The sequence below is a fragment of the Grampus griseus genome, assembly GCF_964374135.1.
Source record: "Grampus griseus genome assembly, chromosome: 12".
NCBI classification, from domain to species: Eukaryota; Metazoa; Chordata; class Mammalia; order Artiodactyla; family Delphinidae; genus Grampus; species Grampus griseus.
This window is the reverse complement of record NC_139006.1, coordinates 66,351,942-66,372,701: the sequence shown is the minus strand read 5'-3', so window position 1 is coordinate 66,372,701 and position 20,760 is coordinate 66,351,942. Positions and strand designations below refer to the sequence as shown.

The 20,760-nt window shown below is 34.8% G+C and overlaps 1 protein-coding gene across 2 annotated transcripts in view; it reads right to left on the bottom strand.

The window, feature by feature from the left end:
* Positions 1–20,760, bottom strand: part of SMAD4 (SMAD family member 4) — a 55,440-nt gene that overhangs the window by 17,487 nt on the left and 17,193 nt on the right. For both annotated transcript variants that reach the window (XR_014297508.1, XM_082667369.1), the window contains exons 2-8: positions 19,569–19,945; positions 18,527–18,701; positions 18,070–18,099; positions 13,182–13,394; positions 10,084–10,203; positions 9,873–9,989; positions 8,386–8,439 (exon numbers count right to left, since the gene is read on the bottom strand). Coding sequence is in view for 1 of the 2 variants with exons in the window: in XM_082667369.1 (XP_082523495.1) it covers positions 8,386–8,439; positions 9,873–9,989; positions 10,084–10,203; positions 13,182–13,394; positions 18,070–18,099; positions 18,527–18,701; positions 19,569–19,817 (958 nt within the window). In the remaining variant the exon portion in view is untranslated. The remainder of the gene's footprint in view (positions 1–8,385; positions 8,440–9,872; positions 9,990–10,083; positions 10,204–13,181; positions 13,395–18,069; positions 18,100–18,526; positions 18,702–19,568; positions 19,946–20,760) is intronic.

The window sequence follows — 20,760 nt, the reverse complement described above, 5'->3', positions numbered from 1 at the left end:
GGTGTTAAAGTCCCCCACTATTATTGTGTTACTGTCGATTTCCTCTTTTAGAGCTGTTAGCAGTTGCCTTATGTATTGAGGTGTTCCTATGTTGGGTGCATATATAATTGTTATATCTTCTTCTTGGATTGACCCCTTGATCATTCTGCAGTATCCTTCCTTGTCTCTTGTAACCTTCTGTACTTTAAAGTCCATTTTATCTGATATGAGTATTGCTACTCCAGCTTTCTTTTGATTTCCATTTGCATGGAATATCTTTTTCCATTCCCTCACTTTCAGTCTGTATGTGTCCCTAGGTCTTAAGTGGGTCTTTTGTAGACAGCATATATATGGGTCTTGTTTTTGTATCCATTCTGCGAGCCTGTGTCTTTTGGTTGGAGCATTTAATCCATTCACGTTTAAGGTAATTATAGATATGTATGTTCCTAATACCATTTTCTTAATTGTTTTGGGTTTGTTTTTGTAGGTTGTTTTCTTCTCTTGTGTTTCCCACTTAGAGAAGTTCCTTTAGCATTTGTTGTAGAGCTGGTTTGGTGGTGCTGAATTCTCTTAGCTTTTGCTTGTCTGTAAAGCCTTTGATTTCTCCATAGCTTTTGCTTGTCTGTAAAGCTTCTGATTTCTCCATCAAATCTGAATGAGATCCTTGCCGGCTAGTGTAATCTTGGTTGTAGGTTCTTCCCTTTCATCACTTTAAATATGTCATGCCACTCCCTTCTAGCTTGTAGAGTTTCTGCTGAGAAATCAGCTGTTAATCTTATGGGAGTCCCCTTGTATGTTATTTGTCGTTTTTCCCTTGCTGCTTTCAATAATTTTTCTTTGTCTTTAAATTTTGCCAATTTGATTACTATGTGTCTTGGTGTGTTTCTCCTTGGATTTATCCTGTATGGGACTCTCTGCGGTTCCTGGACTTGGGTGGCTATTTCCTTTCCCATGTTAGGGAAGTTTTCGACTACAATCTCTTCAAATATTTTCTCGGGTCCTTTCTCTCTCTCTTCTCCTTCTGGGACCCCTATAATGCGAATGTTGTTGCATTTAATATTGTCCTAGAGGTCTCTTAGGCTGCCTTCATTTCTTTTCATTTTTTTTTTTTTTTAAATTCTGCTCTGCAGCCATAAATTCCACGATTCTGTCTTCCAGGTCACTTATCTGTTCTTCTGCCTCAGTTATTCTGCTATTGATTCCTTCTAGTGTTATTTTTCATTTCAGTTACTGTATTGTTCACCTCTGTTTGTTTGTTCTTTAATTCTTCTAGGTCTTTGTTAAACATTTCTTACATCTTCTCAATCTTTGCCTCCATTCTTTTTCTGAGGTCCTGGATCATCTTCACTATCATCATTCTGAATTCCTTTTCTGGAAGGTTGCCTAACTCAACTTCATTTAGTTGTTTTTCTGGGGTTTTATCTTGTTCCTTCATCTGGTACATAGATGAGATGAAAAGGCAGAGGGCTGTCTTTCTGTGAATGTGGTTTTAATTCCACAGGCTGCAGGATTGTAGTTCTTCTTGCTTCTGCTGTCTTCCCTCGCTAAAACTGGTTTTTAAACCTCTTTATTGGAGTATAATTGCTTTACAATGGTGTGTTAGTTTCTGCTGTATAGCAAAGTGAATCAGCTATACATATACATACATCCCCATATCTCCTCCCTCTTGTGTCTCCCTCCTACTCTCCCTATCCCACCCCTCTAGGTGGTCACAAAGCACCGAGCTGATCTCCCTGTACTACGCAGCTGCTTCCCACTAGCTATTTTACATTTGGTAGTGTACATATGTCCATGCTACTCTCTCACTTCGTCTCAGCTTACCCTTCCCCCTCCCCGTGTCCTCAAGTCCATTCTCTATGTCTGTGTCTTTATTCCTGTCCTGCCCCTAGGTTCTTGAGAACCATTTTTTTTTTTGATTCCATATATATGTGTTAGCATACGGTATTTGTTTTTCTCTTTCTGACTTACTTCACTCTGTATGACAGTCTCTAGGTCCATTCACCTCACTACAAATAACTCAAACTACTACAATTTTAACTCTGAAAATGTGTTGAATGTATTCATTTGAACTTCAATAAATGATTTTAAATAATTGGGCAAAAGAGAGCCACTACTAGGTTTGGTTTGCAAATATCGTTGATCAAGTATTTCTAATTTTTGTTTGAATACAGTTATTACATAGAGCCTACATACATGCAAATTATTTGATTTTCCTTTTTTAAATAACAGGTATTTATGGGGTACATAAGAATCACTGTAGGCACACACAGCAGTAAACAAGGCAGCTATTGTCCTATTTTCATGGAGGTGCAGAGGCAGACAAGTAATCAAATAAATGAACAAGGTAACTCAGGTAATGATAAACACGGTGAAGAAAATAAAACAAGGTATGGGACAGAAGATGAGTGGAAAGGTACTTCAGACTAGACCAGGGGCACATCCTATCTGAAAGAGTCAGACCTGAAAGACCATGTATCCATGTGGAGACTGTGAATGAACAGCTCAAGAGGAAAGCAAATGCAAAAGCCCTAGAGCAGAAAGGGGTCTGACATAAGGGGGGAATAAAGGCCAGTGCCATTTATTAGAGATTGAAAGTTTTCTATGATAAACCAATTATTCATCTGCATCTCACGGTGCCATTTATGAACTCTGGCTGACCTAGAATTTTCAACAATATAAAAAGATACTCAGAATGACAAAAAAAATACATTTCTTCAAACCTCCCAAAAGATGTTAAAATGAAGTATGATTAATGCTTAAAATATATTAAAAACAAAAATCCTGTAAAGTCTATGTATCTAATTGCTTTTCAAAATGTTGTCAAGGAAAAAAGTACTTTCCAATGAAGTATTAATAAAAGAGACCACATGAAAACTAGGTGATTCAAAAACTTAATAATTCAAATGTTTTGCCATACAGAACGACCAACTAACCACAAACATTCCTTTAAATATTTTTATTATCATGAGAACATGAAAACTAGCGATATACTGAAGTGCCTTCTTAAAAAGCTAGTTTCGAAATATTTATGAAGCTGTTCCTTATAGTAAAATTCTTTATTAAAGGCATCACATTATGCTATGGACAAGAAGCTTCAGCCAACATAACAGGCAGGTATACTGGTTGAAGCTAAAACTAAAGAGGTTGTTTAAGACAAGATAACAATTACCCAATGTTTTGGCAGCAATAAACAGTAACAGCACTTTAATAAGGTCTTTAACAATCAGCCCAAACAGTCAATTTTGTTACAAATAATATCCTGAAGTCACGAATGTTTTCAACGCTGGTTAAAAAAATGAGATCCAAGTACATGCATTTCCTAGTTCATACTGAAGAATACTATTTACAAGTAAAGTTCCATGGCAAGCAATCTTTTTTCCAAGAGAGTCAATTGAGGGGGAAAAGGGGACCTGTATAATCTCCATGTTTAAATAAGAAAAATAACTTTTATCATTATAAATTGCAACATCTGCAACTACACTTAAACATTATGTTATTATTTCCAGTCACCAAAGGGGTTTTTGTTTGCCTAATATTTCAGACAGCATACAACAATGGTGGTTACATAAAGCTGCATTTGGCAAGCTCTGAGTATAAAAGGAAAGTGACATCAGAGTTGCACCACGGACCAGGGATGAAAAATGACCGTCTAATTAAAAGGATTATTAAGGCCCAGGAAAGCAGGAGGAAGGGGGTTACTATCTGTGAGGAGAGACAGGGCTAGAGGTAACCTAATAGGTAATCCAGAGAAGTTAGTGGTGCTGGGATACAAAATACCATGTGAAAACCTTTTCTAAAGGTTTAGAAATGGTTCTAAAGGTTTAGAGTCCACTCTAAATTTGTTATAAAACGAGGAGGGAACATTCTTATTTTTAAAACAGGAGAAGGTAACAGGAAACACTCATTAAGCCTTTCTAGATCTCTCTGTGCTCTTTCGCTCCAAGGACCAAATGCCACATAAGTGACAAGTCTACAGCCTCTCAAAACTAGTATCAACAGCAAGACAGAATTTACTCATTTCCAAGAGAGCTTTCTTAACGTCCCAACTCACTTGAAAGGGAGTGGGATTGTTATGTGCTTGCTGATGTTGCTATTTTTAGTTTCCTGTTCCTTAAGTTAGTGAGGTTGAACTGGTCCCATGAAGTCTATGGGCTGCTTGCTCATCACTGACCAGAGGAAAGGTTTTGAAAGACGAGTTAAGAACATGAATTTTTTTTAATATAAAAACTCAGCTAAATATTTTTTGTAATGAGAAAACGTATTACAAAGCACAGCTTTACCAAAAAATTGTTATTCAATTATAATAGAAAGTGTAAGTCTCCAAGGCATTATCTTTAATTTCTGAAACAAGAGTCATTCAAGAAAAAGTTAGAAATTTGCTTGAAGCACCTAAATGACTCATTATGAATTATTCCTTTTATTATTTATATCTGAATGAGATGTCCTATGAGAATCTTTCATGAAAATATAAAGGTACTCTCTTAAATGGTAGTTAGTTCCAAAGTACTAGAACACAACCTGAATTTGAAAATCTGTGAATTCTGTATTCATTTATCAGTGACCAAAACAATCTCAAAGACGCTGAGGAAACTCTTCGCTTTAATTTGCAATCAATATTTAATTTAATGAATATATCTCAGCTTTACAAAAAAGCAAAAGAGTGTTAGTCCATAAAAAGAAATGATTAAAAATGAAATGATTAACTTTTTCCAAAAATATTTTTCAACTTAGTTATCAAAGCCTAGAAATCACCAAGTATATGTCCTGTCTGAAATCTTTTATACCAAGGTAAAGACCAATACTAACTTTTTTTCACTTTCAACAATTTATATTACTTATATTTCCTAAGACATACATGCAATTATATTCAAAAACACTTTATCAAAACAGATATACTATATATTATTGATGATTTTTAATTATTAAAAATATTTTACGTATTCAGATATGCACATTTCCCATCTATACAGTCCTAAATCAGTGGTAGAATATTTTAGCATTTCTTAATCAAACCTTAAAGGGCTGCATTAACCATACACCTAATACAAAATATTTTTACTTTGGTTTCCTTTTCTATTTGTTCATGAAACAAGGATAGCAGATCTTGTAAACTACTAGCTAGGATTTACAAAGCACTAGATAACAGGGGACACAAGGGATTAGGGAATGCTTCTTCACAACTGTGGTGTGACTTTAAAAAGAGGTCACCACACTTAAGAGGGTAGGGGTGTGAGGTATGGGCATCAAGATGGCACCAATGATTCTCACCTCCTGACATTCACATTTTTGTATAGTCCCCTCTCTACAAAATAGGATCTTACAAAAATGAAGATGTGATTTATGAGGTTAAGTCTTAAAAGACCCCGAGGTTCTGTCTTGCTTTCTCTTGATCCCTCAACTTTGGAGGAAGCAAGTTGCCATGTGAAGACACTCAAGAAACTCTGCAGAGAGGTCCATGCAGAAAGGAACTGGAGCTTCCTGCCCACAATACTACTAACTTGCCAGATAGGTGCTAAGCCACCCTGAAAGTGAATTCTCCAACCCCAGAAAAGCTTTCAGATGGTAGCAGCCTGAGCCAACAACTTGACTGCAAGCTCAAGAGACTATGAGCCAGAGCAAACAACAGACAACTAATACAGAGTATATAACATATCTGGCAGAGAACACCATGCGCAAAAAAAGTACAGAGGGATGATATAGTCAAGCAAGCTTGGGTAAGCAGTTCAGGATGGTTAAAGTATGAAGAGATGAACCTAGAGAAGTATGCAGGGTCCCGGATCAGAGATTCTTTTCTGCCCAGCTAAGGAATTTGGACTTTATCCTATAGGCTAAGCAATAAGTAGGGAAGTCAGTGCAAGTTCTTCAACAGAGAAATAACATAACTAGATTCAAATTTTAAAAGAAATACTGAGTAGCAGTAGAGATTAAATGGTAGGGAGGAGGGCACTATGACTGGAAGCTGTCCCATTAGGAGGCCAGTCAGCATATTCTCTTACCAGTGCAAGAGGAGAAATGAAGAACAGCTGTGAGGTAGAACTCTTCTGGGGCCCATCCATATTCACAGTCAGAGAGTTCACAGCCAGCTGGGCTCCAACAAGCTGACTCCATTAATGGTACAGGCGCAGAGCTGACCCCTCCCGCAACCACGTGGACAAAGACCTTTCAGTATCATCCTCGCCATTAAGTCACTTCCCGTTCTACTCAAAAACAGAGGCTTTAATGCCAGTGCAGGGTCCTACAGATGCATATCCTCAAAACTAGTGAATGCTATTCCCTAACCACCAGGAGCTGTTAGGCCTCAACATGAGTTCTACCATGAGAATGAAGTAAATCCATCAAGAGGCCAAAGCAACTGCTGAATCCAAAACGGAGTCCAAATAACTAGCTAAATGCCACCATTCCCAACCCCACTCCACTATTCATCCATGGTAGATCTTTTTTCAGAGCCCTGATTATCCCTACTCCTGTGGACCACCTTCTGCCAAGCCATATGAACACTGAGAACCACACCCCCCAATTTGCCAGGGGTCACTACTGATTGTCAATGATGCTGCCTTGAAGCCAGCAAAATTCTCATTCTTAAGACTCCAGATTTCCCCCTTTTATCACAATATGCTTATTAACATGAATTAAGATTCTGATACAATGATTTTATTTATATAATTTCAAAAAGCAGTAAAACCAAACTACTGGATTGTTTAGGGATGCATTCATCATTTTCAAAGAGCAAAAAAATTAAATCCATAAAAAGCAGGATAGTGGTTATCTCTGCAGGAGGAGATGAAAAGTTTTTGACTGAGACAAAATGCATGGGGAGGGAAAATTTCTGAGGGTGCTGCAATGTTTTAATTTTCAGTCTGGGTGTTGGTTACACACGTGTTGGCTTTAATGTTATTCATCAGACTGTATGTATACTGGTTTTATGTACGTTCTGTTTATTACATTTCTTAATAAAAATGTTTATAGAAAGGCAAGACCCCTTGACCCACAAAAAATGTTTAAAATCACAAAAATATGCAAATAACATACAGAAAATCCACTTAAGAGGATAATTTAACTAGTAATATGTATGATTAAAAAATATGTTTAAAAATGTAAACATGTAACTAGTAAATATGTATCGTTAAAAAATATTTCTGTCCCACCAGCAGCATTTTTCTCCTTATCAAAACAAATATTTGCCTCCTAAATCAGTAAAAGTTAATTGAAGTATCACATCTACTGCTGGTGAGCATGATAAAACTGGTTCTCATACTCTGATGTGATCACTAAAGCAATGTGGCCTTTTGATCCAGAAATTCTTCAAATTCCCGAAACTGAAATATGAGAAGAATTATAAGCATAAAGGTCTTACCCTCAATGTTATTTTTCTTTAACAGCTAGAAGAAAAGTTAGAACCAACATAAATAATAAATAGCAGAACACTGTTTAAGAAAATTATTTATCTATTTGAGGAACTATATGTTACTCTTTAAATTGACCATTATGGTTACTGTAGTTATATTTTTTAAAAATCTTCAACGGAAATATATACTGAAATATTTATGTATCAAATGATTATATAGTATTTCCATCAAAATAATAGGTAAGGATATGAAAAGTAGGTGAGGGTATAAATGAAACAAGATTGGCCATTAGTTGATAATAGCTGAAACTGAGGAATGAGTACAATTTTCTATACTTGTATTTGGTACATGTTGAAATTCTCCATAATAAAATTTTTGTAAAACTAGGGGGAAAATTAAGGTGATGAACTGAAATTATATAGCTGCATCTTTCTAAGCTAAGAAAAACAGATAGGATAGGATGGAGGGAAGAAAAGCAAATCAAAATCCACTGTTTATGTTAAGAAGCCTTCAATATTTTCTTTTATTTCCAAACTTTCTGTTTTATTACTTCTATAGTTTACTTAGCTATTTCATCTAATCTTTTGAACATAATTTAGTGCAAATAGTTTCTAAATTGCAGTTAACCAGAGATTCCTGAATCTATCTTCTAAGACAGATACGGTGAATTATTTTTCTGTTCACCATCTACTTCAGATTCTTCCTGGCTTTTTAAGCTACAGTTTTACAGCTGTTCTATTTTGAAACCTAGTTTCTTCTACTGCATATTTATGTATTACATGCATCTTAAAACCGGTATTTTGGTACTTTATATTTTAGCCGAAAATGCAGTTCTTGTCTTTTCTTTCAGAGACAGTTAAAAAAAACCAAATATGGACAGTTTATGTGTGCTTATATTGGTTACTCATAAACTGTTGATTAACTAATGCCATAATGAGTATTGTACTTATCTGAAAAGTTAAGTTACTCTGCAGTTATATTAAAATCTCTCTGTGTGTACGTGTTTCAATTGCCATAAAGAAAAGCTAAATGTAGGGAATTAATTTTGAAATACACTTACCAGGATGGTTAGAAATGGGAGGCTGGAATGCAAGCTCATTGTGAACTGGCGGCCCTAAAGAAAAGACAATAAAAATCCCATTTTCATTTATTAAAAGTTTTCCAATGCTGAAACTTTTAATAAACCTTAAATATAACTATCATACCTTAGGAATTGTTTAGATCGAGCTTATGCAATGTCTAAGAATGTAAAAGCTTAGTTTACTTTATAATTATAATAAGAAAGTACTCTTGAATTACTTTTGTAGCTATTTAATAGCCAACATTTTAGAGCTGTATACCAACTGTTAAACAATTTACAATAGTTGTACATGCAAAATTTAATGTAATTATAAATTATCCATGTAATACAGTACAATTCATAATGTAATATATAATAATAATTCAAATTGTGAGGTCCATTTTAAAACAAGTGTTTATCGTTTATTAAATTAAGAATATTTACAAAATGGCACAGTAGCTAACATAACTGAGAGATTATTATGTGTTAAGACATTGTGCTAAACACCTCACATGAATTATTACATTTACTTCTTACAACATCCCTGAGACAGATACTACTATTACTACCCTTAAGTCTTAGGGAGGTTAAATAATTTGCCAGTGGTCACACAGCCAGTTAAGGGTCCAAACTCAGCACCCGTAACAACTATGCTGGCCCAGGCAGCCATTAAAAACTACATTCTCTTAAGACATGGAAAAATAGTAACGTAACTGTAAAAAAGCAGGGTACAACAACATAGTCACAGTCTGATTTCCTTCTCCCCCCAAATTTATATATATACCCGACTATATGACTGGAAGGAAAAATGTGACAAAATATTAGAAGTAGATATCTCTGGGTAGTAGGATTCTGGATAATTTTTATTTTCTTATTTACTCCTCTGTGTATTTTCCAAGTTTTCTTTGGTATTATTAATCTTATAATGGAGGAAAAGGGATTTAATATATATGAAAGATTTATACTCTTGATTTTACTAGGCCAAATGAACAATGTTCCTGTTCTGCCTGAAACTACAAGCTATGGTTATCAGTAGGGTATCCCTCCCAATCAAGCCTGCACAGAGTAGAGGAATGACAGATTCAACATCTGAGTGTCTATGGTATGCTGAACTCTGTGGTGAGAGAAACCTTGAGATCTTGACACTCAAGGAGTTTCAATACACTTAGGGTGGATATACAGATACACATGAGATCTAACAACATACACAAAACAAACAAACAAATGAATGGCAATCAATGTGGTGTTAATGAAATATCAGCAACAAAGAAATAAAAGTATTCTGTAAATATCAATCCTCTAAAACAAAGGTATGATAACATAACTATGAAAAATAAAACTGTTTACCAAAAATACTGAAAAGCACTAATCATTTAATGAAACCAAATTTTAAGATGACTAAAAGATGTAAAAACATTTTTAAAAAAATAGAAAGAAAACAAAGTTCTCAAAAAGAAAAGGCCCTTACAACAAAAACAAGAGCTTACAGTAATGTCCGGGATGGGGCGGCATAGGCGGGTGGTGCTGAAGATGGCCGTTTTGATGGTGAGGCAAATTAGGTGTGTATGGTGCAGTTCTACTTCCAGTCCAGGTGGTAGTGCTGTCTAAAAATTAAGGCCCACATGGATTAATTTGCTTTTATAAACTCTGCCTATTTTTTCTCAACTACTTAGAAGATTTTAAAAAGCATATACATACTATGATGGTAAGTAGCTGGCTGACCAGTAAATCCATTCTGCTGCTGTCCTGGCTGAGGCCCTGAAGCTATCTGCAACAATCCTTCACTATGGCTGCCTGCCAGTATACTGGCAGGCTGACCTAGAGGAACAAGAAGACATTAATATGGTACATTTATAGAGGCAATCCTATGGTTTTATACAGTAAATGAAGGATCAATTATATCTGATGGTCACAATTACAAAGATGAGCAAAAAGCAGAATTCACCCATGGCCTATATAATAAAAAAACCCTAGAGTCATCTATAAAGGCAAACCTTAACTTGAAGAAGTTCAAAATTATTCTATCTTTAAGTAATATCTAGCTAATTTTATTGGCCCATTTCTTCACAAATATTCTTCAAATGCCAGCAAAACCCCACTATAGGTCTAGCCTATCATAATAACTTCTTCAGAAGCACACTAGCTCACTCCCAGCCACTCCATCTAGCTCTGGACCCTTCTGACTAGGACTCCAAAAGTCCAGGCTCAAGAAAATGTTGGAAAGTTCATTATTATCAGCACTGGTACTGGTAATGGCAGAATGCTAGAGGGTGATCAAAGAAAAGGAGAGCAGGCAAATATTTTAAATGGAATGTGATGGGTAAGGTGAGAAGGTTAAAAAAAAAAAAAAAGGTAAGCTCCACTGTCCAATCAACACAGCATCTGCTAGTTAAAACAAAACAAAACAAAAAATCAGTCTATTTTGAAATTTTTTCATGTGCTTTTAAAAATCAAGAATTGCCTCTAAGAACACTACCATACTCCTGGATTCACAAGAAATTAGTTGCTCTCTCTGTATGTAATATACCAGGAGAACTATTCTATTCAAAACCATTCTAAGAAATTGCTTACATTTTTAAGGCTTTATTTTTTGTACAGAAAAAGCTTAATTTCTTCAAGCAAGAATTAATTAAGTCAACTGTGCATCTCACTTGGAAAGCAATGAAATTCCATAATTGTTATTTGTTACTGTCATTACCTCAATCTTTTCTCATCTATGTGGGAGTATAATCAGATAGAAGAGAGTAAATGACACCATTGCTCGAATATGCAATGAACAGCTCAAAGTATGAAGAAAAAGGAACATCTTTCTCCTCTCTACAACTCACATTTCCTTAAGGCTAAGATTATAAAATTGAAAGCTAAAGAGACTACTTCAATACTCTCTATTTTTTTAAAGAGGATGTTTTCAGCTACCTCCCATCCTATTCATCCCCCTCAAATTTTTCCATCTTTAAAGTTAATTAAATTTTTACTCTTGCTTTTTAACGACTGTACGTGGTGCATACTCTTAGCTATCTTACAAAAACTGTCACTTGCAGAAGAAATTAAATTATTTTAATTTACTACAGATATTTAGAAAGAAACCCTGAAGATACTCAGGTACCAAATGAACATAAAGCCCACTGCAGTTATCTGTACTGAGTATTTCCATTACACAATTCCAAGTACATAAAATGAAATTAAACAACTAAATCAGCTCACATAGTCTTCCAATTCCCCTATTTTAGTCCAATTTCTTTTCTTTCTTCTAATTTTATCAATACACTTTTTGAGATCTAAGGAACCATTCTGCAACAAATTCTAAAACTTATGGTAATCATTACTCATTGCGAAAATATATCCAAAAAACACCAAGACAAAATTATCCACATTTCATTCATATCACTTTATTTGAATAGGACTCAGTCCCAGGGAACGTAACAGTTAAAATGAAGTCACTTTAGCAAGCATCAACAAAGGCATGCAAATTCAACCTCCAGGTAGTATCAACAGAGGTTAAGTGGCACTAATCTATGCTCAAGTGGCTGTAACGTACCTTCTTTTATTCTCCTTCCCTACCCACTCTGTTTGTCAACTATATTCCCAAATTAGTGAATAAAGAGTAGACAGATAACAGAAGCACCAAGTGGTTAAAGATTCAGGTTCCCAAGTTTGTGTTTAACCTATATGGCCCACTTGGAATATGCTGTCTATAGTGAGACTGTCATCTCATGTAGCAAATCCAAAAGATATTGTGTGAAGAGGTAAAATGAATTAAAGAGGGGGAAATTTGGTATACTTTATTTGAAACTCAATTGTAGAAATCAGTCCTACAGAAATCAGTCCTTTGATCTTATTCCAAAGATCAACTTTCTATGTTGAATCTGATCTGATATTAAACAGAATAATGCTTCCTTTGATAGCAACTAACAAGTATCAGTCCAGATCTATCAACAATTCACTGCTGATGTGGGCTTAGATACAATCTCCTTAGCAAGCAGGTACAAATAATACAATACAAATGGGAAGACCCTGTTCTGTGATTAATTTAAAAACAAAAAGAAGGCCACTCAACTTGCCAAGTTGAAAACTGTCCAACCTTTGGTGGCTATGAAAATAAGGTCATTATTTCCTTGACCAGGCCCCAAGAAAATCTGGACCTAATAGCACTCTGCCTCCATGACATGGCAGAGAAGGTGAGCACCTCTTTAATGGGAAGAATCTTTTGAAAACAGACTTGTTAGAAAAAAAATAAAGTTAGATACACAGAATTTAGCTTTATTTCAAAGTTGACTAAAATACTTAACATCTATCTTGAGGGTTATATGTTTGTTACTAACAAATTTGTCAAGATTCCTTTTTCTAAGTTTGCACAACTGGAGACTGAGATGACTATTATAAAGTAATATTCTGCCAGATACAGCAAAATAAAAATACTGATTAGAGGAAAGCTTGCAATTCCATTAACAAAGATTTTTATAAACCTCTTGGTTCAAAACTACTTGTTGGTAACTTAAATATTTCTCTAAAATAGATCTGAAAGCTTAAGAGACTTCTTACTTCTGCGTGTAATAAAGTACAAATTACACCATTAATTTAAATCATTACTTAAATTCCAAGTGACTATACATCAACATAAGAACATTTAAATAAATTACAAACACCATTTTTTTCCAGGACAACTCAAAAACCTACTTAATGCTTGTTTACCTATGAAAGATACTCTGTTGGAGGTTTCCTCCAAGTGGTTACCTATAAATATTTAATGGTTAGGAAAATTCATCTTGCTGACTACATCTGACTCTACAACTCACTTGTGGAAGCCACAGGAATGTTGGGAAAGTTGGTGGTGCTGGTAGCGTTAGACTCAGATGGGGCTAAGAGAGCTGGGGTGCTGTAGGTCTCCGTCGATGCACGATTACTTGGTGGATGCTGGATGGTTTGAATTGAATGCCCTTCAGTGGATAATGATGGCTGTCCCTCAAAGTCATGAACATATTCATCCTTCACCAACATACTAGGTGGAGCTATACAGAAAAGCAAACATAGTTTAAAATCTTATAAGCTTCTATTCCCAGAAAAAAAAAATCTTATAACTAATATAACAACACCTTAAATCAACTATAGTGTGTATCAGTCTAACTCAGAATTTTCTAGTACTATTTTTAAAGCATACTATTCTATCAGCAAAAGCTATTTATTTAGAGGTAGTGGCATCAGATCAATCTGACTGACTCCTTGAAATCTGAAGGTAGACCATATTCCAACAACCTCCAGCAATAGTCCTAAAGAGGTATTTTTAGTTTCTTGATTAATAATCTAAAAGTAATCATCACCTTAAATACATAGAATAAAGTAGACAAAAAATCAAGTGGCTGGGGAAAATATTTACCTAGTTAAGACGACCAAATTGAGATCAAGTAATTACTTTTTTTAATCTTTTTGCTAATTTCACGGTGTAAAAATATGAGTGGGATCTGACAGCTATCCAATTCCAGATCTAGAATTACTGTTTAGTAACATATTCTTTGAAAGTGAAGTATACTGAATGTCCCCTAAAAGATCAGAATGAGCAGAAAAATCCCAAATGGTAAGTCAAACTGAAATTTCCTTCTAGAAACCCAATCCAAATAATGATGTTTGATAAAAATGTAGTGTGAAAAAACTCGATAAACAACATCTTTCACCTACGTGGTTACACCTTAATAGCAAAGCTAGGCTCTAGCTGATATAACACCTTTTCTTGAACAAACCAGGGAATAATTAGTTGGCTTTGTTGTGAGGAAAAAAAGGAAAATTGAAGCTGCACTTACAATAATCAATGCTTCTCTTGCCCAGAACCTCCCCATTTCTTTTTAGGCTACAGTTTTGGGGTTTGCTTTTTATCTTTAGCAAACAACGCTTTACTGCATCTGAACTAACACTACCCTAGAATTTTATAATCCGTTGAACTCTAACACTAGGTTCTTTTCTTAGAGCAGTTAACAGTCCACAAAAAGACATTCTCTTTTCCATTGAGAATCAGCATATAATGCTCCTTATCTTTCTCTATGTTAATCTTTGAAAAAATCCATTACACATAAATACTAACTAGTTACACAGCTACTTTTTTATTAAACTGAGAATATTTCAAAGAGGTAATAATAATCTATTGTTCAGACTTCCACATACAATCTCTTAAAGGGCTTTCTCATGCATCAAAAGTAATGAAGACGCTGATATTTTTAAGACCCATAAATCCCACTACAAAGAGTTTCTCTTTAGAAAATTCTATGGAAACAAAGAGATAACCAAAAGGAGCTTAACATATCATTATATGTCAGTAAAAAAAGTGGATCTAACCACTCACCACTAATGTTGGCCAAATTATAAAAATGCAAAGAAAAAATCATTTGAGACATAAAGCGGGTATGACTGTATTTATTCAGTTTCTTAAAAATCATACTCTTCAACAAAGTCCTATGATTTTCTGCACATAGATCCTGACATCTCTATTAAATTCTTGGAAATTTTAGGGTTCTTTGCTGTTTATAGCGACTGGGATCTTTTGACCAAGATATTGGTATTGCTAGTACATAAGGAGAAAGTTACTCATTTGAGGATATAGCTGGTCAACTTGATACTCATTATTTCTGCTTTTCAGTTGACACTTTGGCTTAATGGGCAATCATAACAACTGAATTCTGGGCATTCCCTGGTGGTCCAGTGGTTAGGACTCGGTGCTTTCACTGCTGTGGCCCGGGTTCAATCAATCCCTGGTCGGGAACTAAGATCCCACAAGCCACATGACGCAGCACACCCCTCAAAAAAAAAAGAAAGAAAGATTTGAAAATAACAACTGAATTCTGCTTTTAAACAGTTATGCCTCATAACTTTTTCTTGCCTAATATGTTGGTTAAACCTTCCCAAGTGTAAGTTTGGGACTTCTACCAGTCTACAGGTCTCTTTAATCAAATAACTTAAAACATAAGTTTCTTAGGTAAAACTGGGTATCAACAAGGATAGATGTCTGCAATATACTTTTGCCAAGAGAAAAAAGGTAGGTTATAAAACACTACTGTACACTATGATCATACTCATGTTTAAAAAATCCTATAAGTGAAAAAGCAAGGTCCAGTACAGTGCACAATACGCTTTTTGTGTAAGAAAGAAGGGAAATAATACATGTATTTTTGCACAAAGAAACCCTGGAAGGAAACACCAGAAACTAAAAAAAGTGATTACCTGAGGTAGGGGGGAATGGGGACAGGGGTGGGAGCACTTCTTTTCACTGTATACCTTTTTATAGTATTTTGATTTATGGACCATGTATTGCCTATTCAAAAAAATAAGATTGAAAAAAACATATAGTATATATTTTTAAAGTCCAGGAAACAGACACCAAACTGTTAAGTATTTCTCTTTATGGACTAGCATTCAACAAATTAATTCACTGAAAAAATATTTATTGAGCACCTATGTTCCAGGTACTGTTCTAGCACTTGGGATACAACAGTAAACAAAAGAAAGATCACTGCCCTCACAGAGCTTACAGTCTTTTATGATATTTTTCTATTGTTTAAATATCTAATAGTGAGCACACATTACTCCAGCCCCTCCTAGCTGTCTAATCTTGGGCAAGTTCCTTGACCTCTCCAGGCACCAGTCTCTACATCTGATAAAATGTAAATAATGCCATCTACCATGTAGGAGTATTATGAGAATGATGAGACAATATTTGTAAATTATTTTGACACAAAATAAATACTTAGAAAGTGTTAGCTATTATGATTTAACCATACCCTTAGAGCGGACATACCTGTATATAGAGATTGTAAAATGTTCTGTGAGGAGTAAAGAACACATAGCAGACAGAAAAGCTGAAGACACTGAGCTCATCCTAGGTCTCTGTTCTTTATTACCACCAGCAAGCAGGTCACAGCTTGTCTGATGGTACTGTCACTGTCTTATTTACCTTTTCTTTCCTCCACTAGACTATGAGCTCCCTCAAGGGGAAAAAGCATACCTTATTTATCTTATCGTCCCTGGAACCTAACACAGTACCAGGCAATACATGCTCATTAAATATTTGTTAAAATCAACACACAAGTCAATGTGGTCATGGAAAGTTTCACGAGAGAGATGAGACAGGCTGGAAATGATTACCACCAAGATCCCAACTCAAAAGTGAAGGAATTTGCTTAACTTTTAACTACCTGGCCTTATATTATTTCTTTGTCCAAATCTAAAAGGCCCTGTGAGAAACACCTGTTGTTTTCTAAGGAAAGAAGTCACTGAAGCCAGCCTTTACATAGCCACCACTAGGGGGATCCATAAGGCTGAATATAGGGCTAGAGCAACTAAAAGGGGCTATCAACCCACACAAGCCCATCAATAACAGGTACTCCTAACAGCAGTATTTTCGGACAGGAAGCAGTGTAATGAGTCTTCAGAATCAGATCTCCTCACAACCACGCCCCTAGGAAGATTCTGATATAGTTATCACTACAGCTGCCCAACCCCTAACACCCACTGAGCTAAAAGCTTTCATTCTCCAAAAACACAGATGAAGAATGGTGAAAATCTGAAGGGTGTTTACTTTCAAAAAGAGGTGATATGATATCAACGTCTGTGTGGTGAAGAGACTGGGTTTTACCCAATCAATCTTAAAGCTACCCTTCTCAGACCACCACAACAGCTTCCCTTATCAGCCCACTGTTCTCAGAAACCAACTAACCCTTAACAAGTATGAAAAGGCACTAGAGTCTTCCTTTATTATTACTGACATGGAAGAGAAGTGGAGAATAAAAACAAGTAGACTTCCATGCTCTTCCTAAATTTTAATGTCAGATATTTCTGGCCCATCTCTTAAGATTCTGCAACAAAAGAGGTGCTGAGCCACTAATTTGCCTTCAAAACAATGGCACACCTTACTAAGATGACAGTGGCTCTTTTATCAGAATTTCTCTGCAAATTAATTAGTTCTTACAGAAATTTCAGTTCATTAACATGTTCCAAGAAACAGAGCTAAAGTTTTAAGAGACCTCTGTTCTCAAATATTACACACAAAAAACACCTCCCATATGTTACATTTCCCCACCTCAAAACACTCTTTCCTTTTAAAAATAGAATTAGAACATCTGTGATTGGCAGATACTTTAAAGTAGCCTTGTTTTAGTTACTCAAAATGTAACAAGACAAAAAAATTAATATAGTACACAGTTTTAAGTCCTTCATAAAATTACCATTCATAAAAATAAGTTAGGCTGAAATGAAGAAAAATGACAATTTTGGTGTTTTTAAACTATATTACACATGATTCTAAATTATCAGAGGTTATTTATATCCATTTAAATTAAAATAAATACTTTGAAGATTTTCAAAACAATAAAAAAATAAACTGGCTCTGTGAGATTTTCTTCCAAAATAGCCAGTTTTTACCAATTCAAAATCTATTCTTCTTTTGTATGTTTTATGTTCCCCTATCATATTTTTTAGACTACTTTCGGTCATAAACAGCAGTTCAAAGCCAAAGAGCCAACAGCCTATTTAAATCCAGTTTTAAATGCTGATGAATGCCCCCCCCAAAATCTACATTTCCAAAGCAGTAAGTTTTTTTCTTGTCAATGTTACCAGCGCCCACACAAACTAGTTCTGGGTCAATAAAGAATAAAGAGGATGGGGTAAAAGAAAAGAGAAAGTTACAAGAAACGAATTACCTACCATTACTCTGCAGTGTTAATCCTGAGAGATCTTAAATTTTTAAAGGGGAAAAGAAAATAAAACATTAATCATTAGCATGAAAATAGTTTCCATTATATTTAAAATAACATAACGTAAATTTAAGCCAGGGATTCAAAAATTCCATGAACAATTTCAATTCAAGAATAGTAGTATAAATGCTATCTAACAATGCATAAATGCTTTCCATCTTATTTTTCAAAAACAATGTTCTAAGTGGACAAAATATCAACTATGCATACTTAGTTTTAGCAGTCAAAATACAAGTTTGTTCTGAATTCAAATTTAAATATTTGTATTTCATTAAAAATGTCTGATTCTTTAACCTTAGTTGAAGTCCTGGGCTATCTCCAAATCTGTAATTTAACTGAGAAAAATTAAAACACTATTGAGATCCTTTCCCTTTGTGCTTCTAAGCATAAAAGCAAAGTCTACTTACCAATTCCAGGTGATACAACTCGTTCATAGTGATATGGATTCACACAGACACTATCACATTTTAAGTCAAATGCATACTGACAATATTTAACATGTTTTAATTCGTTTTTGTGAAGATCAGGCCACCTCCAGAGACGGGCATAGATCACATGAGGAAATCCTTTCCGACCAGCCACCTAAGAAAAATAAATGAACATTTATTGAGCATCAGTTATACAGCACATGTTATACAAGGCACTTTATATGTTCTCATTTAATCCTTACAGTCCTACAGAGTCAGTATTATAATCCCCATTTCTTAAATGAGAAAAACTAAAGCTCAAAATAACTTACTTGGCTGTGGTCACAAAGCAATAAACTTAGGTATGATTTCAAGGCTTATGCTCAGGTTTTAAAAATGCAAAAAAAAGTACGAGTTTGAAGAAGAAACCGTGCCTAAAATCTAGAAATAAAAATTTAAAATCTAACAATATAAGCTTTCTATATGTTTCTTTAAAACTATTAAATACAGGAGGTGTATTATGTAGTTCTGTATGAAAAATCTGATCAGTGAAAATAAAAGGTAAAGAAAATTTGTAAATGTAAGTTTTTAACCCCGCAAGTGTTAAAAGTATGCTTGAATTCTTTTGGATTGTTTTTCATATGAAAAGTACCAAACATACAATATCAGATTTCTAAATTATAAAAGAACTGAGTATAACTCAGTTTTTTAAATGTGCATATAATACCAAAAAAAAAAAAGGATGAATACCAAGTTACTAAAGATGTGGCTTTTCTTCTGATTTTTATTTTTATTTTCCAAATTTTCTACACAGAACATTTTTTTTAGTCAAAACATTTAAAAACTTTTAAGCTATATCTCTGTTGTATGAAAGATACATTCTTCCATATATTCCCATAATATGTACTGGTACAGGATGTACTATGATATCTAAAGAGACAGAGCAAGCATTAGATTTCCCATAGTAACTTAAGAGGAAAAAAGAATTTGTAAAAATCTGCCACTACCGAAGATACAGAAAAGCCTCTAGAACAAGACTAACCTGAAGCCTTCCATCCAATGTTCTCTGTATGGTAACACATTTGCTAGGGTGAGCTCCATTTGTAGTTATAGCTGTTATTAAAGAATCCAATTCATCTTTTTTCTCCTTCAGTTTCTTTACCAAACTTTCAATTGCTCTTTTTGCAAATGTTTCACTCTCTCCACCTTGTCTATGGCACATCAAACTATGTACAATGCTCAGACAGGCATCATTACTTGTTGGTGTATTCGTAATAGACATATTGTCCATTTGTTAGTTATTTCTTTTAAATCAAATATGTTTCCAATTTCCGGAGCAATTTTGATCTTTTGGAGGCAGTGAAAAACAACGGCTAACGTTGCAATGAAAATTATTAGACATGTGGTATTCAGGATAACCTAAAAAAAAAAAAAGAGAGCGAGAGAGAGACAGATATTAGAACACATTTCACAAACTAGATTCAATTTCTTGGGAAAAGATGGAATTGCTCCAGTTAAGTCAAAGACTGAATGGACGTAATTAAAATGTGGTGCTTAGCATTTTAAATGACTTAATTAAAATGTTGCTGTTTTTGACATTCCCAAAATGTTAAAGTTAGGCCTTCTCATTATTATAGAAGTATGTTCAATCAAGTCTTGTCGACTGTACTACACCCTAAAGTAAAATCTTAACACAACTTCTTAAAAAGATTACTTATGAAGACCAGCACTTTAAAATATTCTTGATCAACAACTAGCTAAACCTAAAAGTCTATCACTACACATGAAAAATTCACCATCACCTGGTACCAAATACTGTTTATCAGTTAACAACACACAACTTTGTTATAAGAGACCACTGACAACAATAAAAAGATGAATAATTTTTAAATGGGCAAAGGATTCTAATACTCATTTCCCCAAAGAAGAATGGCCAATAAGCACATGAAAGGTACTCAGTATCATTAGTCATTACTGAATTGCAAATCGAAACTACAAAGAGATACCACTTCACATCCACTAGGTTGGATAAATCAAAAGAATAGACAAAAAAACTACTGGCGAGGGACTTCCCTAGTGGTCCAGTGGTTAAGAATCCGTCTTGCAATGCAGGGGACACCAGTTCAATCCCTGGTCGGGGAACTAAGATCCCACATGCTGCAGGGCAACTAAGCGTGCACGCCACAACTAGAGAGCTCAAGTGCCACAACTATAGAGACCACACGCTCTGGAGC